The sequence below is a fragment of the Leguminivora glycinivorella genome, chromosome 14 (genome assembly GCF_023078275.1).
Source record: "Leguminivora glycinivorella isolate SPB_JAAS2020 chromosome 14, LegGlyc_1.1, whole genome shotgun sequence".
In the NCBI taxonomy this organism is placed as follows: domain Eukaryota; kingdom Metazoa; phylum Arthropoda; class Insecta; order Lepidoptera; family Tortricidae; genus Leguminivora; species Leguminivora glycinivorella.
In genome coordinates, this window is record NC_062984.1 from 3,657,617 (window position 1) to 3,661,840 (window position 4,224).

Consider the following 4,224-nt stretch of genomic DNA (forward strand, 5'->3'; position numbering starts at 1 on the left):
AGCGGAAAAATAATTCCGATCTCAGCAGACAATTATGGGGGAATAAATTTCATCTGCAAAAACTCGTAATTAAGGTCGGAACAGAGAGCGAGCGAGAAGTTCTAATTTGAGAGAAGATATTCGTTATTTGTTTTAGTGGTTAAAAAGTGGAATCATGAGGCGTGACAATTTCAAGGCAGATAAATTGCATGGAGAATTTGTGAATGAATTTATTTATGAATTCAACAACACAGCTGTGCCAGACAAAGTGCCAACAATATGTATACAGCACTTAATTGACAGTACATTAAGGCGTGTATACATACTTTTGGCGCTATTGAGTATCGTATTCTGAAACGTCAAAAAAACACGATAGGCTTAAAAGTAAAACCCAGGCCTTTTCAACGTGAGCGTTGCAAAATGTTACAATACAGCACTATATTAAACAAAATCAAAACGCAGGCACAAACAAAATAAAATGACAATGTTTTGAAGCTAGGGCGTCATGAAATTAACATATGATTAACATAACATTGAAGTGAATACGCTGAATTCATTAGATTTGTATTATTAACAACATACCTAAAACTCGGTCAGTGATACTTGGTGTTTTATACAGGCACAATGCCTGTCATACTTGCAGCGACAGTAATTATTTTAGTAACTCTGATATACATTCATTTCACAAAACACAACGATGATTGGATAGAGAAAAATGTCCCGGGCCCAGAACCAACTTTCTTTTTTGGAAACGTAGAAGATGCAGTGCTTAGAAGAAAACATATAGGCGTTATATTCAAGAATATATATGAAGCGTATCCAGATGAAAAGGTACTGGGGATATTTGTTTTGAGAAACCAGGAATTGTTAGTAAGAGACCTTGATGTTGTAAAGAATGTATTGATAAAGGACTCGGATGTTTTCATCGAACGTGGTGTTGTAATTGAAAAAAATCTAGAAAGTGCTTTATTACACAATGACGATACTTGGAAAGTGTTGTTTAGAGCAGAAATGTGTCAAAAAAGTATGCATCTCTTAACTGAAAAAGCAAACAGATTAGTGGACTATGTAGATGAAATCACGCAGTCAAATCAAGAACAAAATGTTTATAGTTTGGTTCAAAAATGCACTCAAGCAAGTGTTGCCAGTGCTTTTGGTGTAAACCTTAATACTTTTGACAAAGAATGTGATTTAGTTGCCAAACAACATGAATCAACCTTAAATTTTGGTCGGGAGCTGGAGTTGATGTATCCAGGCATTTTAAATAGACTTCAAACCTTTTTTCTACCAACAAAGAACGGCTTATTTTTGTTTGAATTTGTCAAAAAAAGTATTTTACAAACTGAAGTAAGAAATAACAAAGACTTTATGGGTTTAATTACAACACAAAACAAAGAGGAGCTTATATCAGAGTTAAATAATAAAGGTACAGATATAACCGACGAAATGAAAGCAACTCAGGGATGTAACTTTTATGCACTGGGCAATGAAACAACTGCCTCTACTTTAAGTTTTCTACTGTACCAGCTTGCTCTGAATCCAGACATCCAAGATAAAGTGGTAGCAGAAACAAAAGAAATGCTAGAAAACCATAATGGAGAAATCACTCTACAAGGGATTTTAGATCTGTCTTACATGGGAAAAGTTTATGATGAGACTTTAAGAATGTATCCAGTAGTTCCTGATTTAAAGAGAAAATCTACCAAGGCTTATAAGATACCGGATTATAAATTATCAATAGAAAAGGGTCAGTGCATAAGGATTTCGGTGCTTGGTATCCATCATGATGAGAAAATCTATCCGAATCCTGAAGTTTTTGACCCTGAAAGATTCTCCCCTGAAAATGTTGCCAAAAGACATGAGTGCTCATATTTACCCTTTGGACTTGGCCCTGGTCATTGCATCGGTAAGTGAAGTCACATTGTATTTTAATTACTTAATTATGCGCGACATTTGCTAAAATACAATCGCTTTGTTTATTGTTGTTTTCGTGACCTTTGTTTACTGATTTTTTTAAGGGACCGGTATTTTTGTGTTGGCTGACCAATTTAAGATGAAATTGGATTTTATCTTAATTTTTATAAATATTTATTTTGTACATCTTCTTGTGAGTCACCGTTCTAAGTATTATCACATCAATATTAAGAGGATAAGATCATTTAAAAACTAAATCATGACTTCGCGTAACATTTGCCTTTATATTTGGCCCAACGTTTTTATTCATTCGTCTATGTGTCAGACTGTCATACTGTCTGTCTGTGTCCCAAGTCCCGTTTTTACTTTAAAAATGTATAAGTAGGAATCGTTTTATTTTAAGTTGATTGAATGTTGAAACGATATTCACTGGGCAATTTCATATTTAGCACCCATTTCGTGAGAACTTATCTACACTGTTCTCGACTTTTATTCGTCTTCCGAATCTATAAAAGACAAAGTTATCGATTCGGTTGTATTTTGTTTTTCAGCTAAAAGCTTCGCAGAGGTTATTACGAAAGTGTGCCTACTGAAGCTTCTCACCCAGTTTCGAGTGGAACCTTCGAAGAATACGCCTCCGCAAGTCGAGTACGACCCTACAAAAACTGTGCTGTGTCCAAAAAATAGCATTCTGATTAATTTCGTGAAGAGAGAACGTTCAGATTCACTTAATGACTTATAAAATGTATGTTTCCACTATAATAATAGTGTATTTTTGGAGTTGGTAAGTACCATCACGCATTGCGAGTATTAATAGCGTCTGCCAAACTGGCATGTGGAAGGAGGAAGTGGAAGAGGAAAGCCGATGCAAAGGTGAATGATGGACTGCCTGAGAGATGATATAAAGCTAATGCAAGTGAATAGAATAGAATAAAAATCATTTGTTCGTTACAAGTGACAACAGATTTTTTTTTTACACATAACAAAAAAGATAGGTACAGTCACCGGCATAAATGCTTAAGTGATGATTTTTGTACCTTGTCACTTTAAATTGTTTGACAATGTCGCATGACATTTCAAACAAGACGTTAATTTGACAAGGTATAGAAATCATCACATAATGCCGGTGACTGTATACATGACGAGATGGCGTTCGATAGAGAGATGGAAGAAAAAGACATGTTGCCGAATTATGAATAGCGTCCGCCAAGCGTCAGCGTCTTGTCAACTATGGCTGCTTCTCGATTGAAGGTTGAGCATTACTTGTATGATACTACTTGCCCTAGCCGTGAGTAGCAGGCCAATTCTAAGGCCTTTAGACGGTACGAGAACTCGCATGGGTACGAATTTTATTACATTGCGGTATTTGATGTCTGTGCAAAATTGTATGTAACCTCAGCATCCCGCAATGTCTAAATCAGGCGTAATAGTTTGCGTTATCCCGGCATTCGCCACGGCTCGTGATAACCTGGGGTCCGCTTTGACAACTAATCCCCAAGATTTGGCGTAGACATCAGTTTTACGAAAGCGACTGCCAACAGACCTTCCGACCCGATGGATAACTAGGCGTTATTGGTATTGGTCTGGTTTCCTCACGGGGTCTTCACCGAAGAGAATTGAATTTCCATTCTAATTGTTTGTATGGGGTAACAAAAGAGGAAAGTAACTTAAGTAATACTTTTCTTCTCTTATTGAGATAGAAAGTGATCGTGATTCTGAGTAGAAAATTCACTAAAAATATCGCAATAAAAAAGTAGAAAAAAAGCCGATCAAATCTCTCTCGAAACTTCTCTTTGGCGAAGAAAAGACATCGTTTAAAATGATACATTTTTTGTCATAATGAGGGTCATTAGGTAAGTAGTAAACACAACGTAGCCATCGCGTGATGGCAGAAATTTCGCTTTTGTCTAAAAATAAAACACTGCTGATGATTTTGCATTTTAATTTTGTTTGTTATAGTCCATTTGATGTTTGAAGACTTTTTTCGCGAGTTTTATTGTGCAATCAAGGATAATTTTATATAGGATTTACAATATTCATGCTAAGAGCCGGTTGCATCAAACCGTCTGTTATCGATAAAGCGTTCGTTAAATTTTATTGTATGGCAAGTTCCATAGACGTCTGCTGCGTGATGATTATGAGTCTGTCAAATGTGGTTGATGCAACTGGCCCTAAGAATTGTACCTCGATTTTTTATCGCCACCTATTAAATAATATCTGATAATGCCAACAAATTTATTTTTTTCAAAATGTGTATTGACGAGACATCATGATATTAAAATAAAGAATGTCATTTGTTTTTATAGAAAGTAAAAACATGCAAAAATCTTT

The 4,224-nt window shown here is 35.7% G+C and overlaps 1 protein-coding gene across 1 annotated transcript; it reads left to right on the plus strand.

Moving 5' to 3' along the window:
• The first annotated feature begins 591 nt into the window (after positions 1-591).
• On the plus strand, positions 592-2,851 carry LOC125233153 (cytochrome P450 6B4-like). The gene is made up of 2 exons (XM_048139035.1): positions 592-1,885; positions 2,445-2,851. The coding sequence occupies exons 1-2, from the start codon at positions 604-606 to the stop codon at positions 2,633-2,635; spliced, it is 1,473 nt and encodes a 490-aa protein (XP_047994992.1). The 5' UTR covers positions 592-603; the 3' UTR covers positions 2,636-2,851.
• The last annotated feature ends 1,373 nt before the right edge of the window (positions 2,852-4,224 follow it).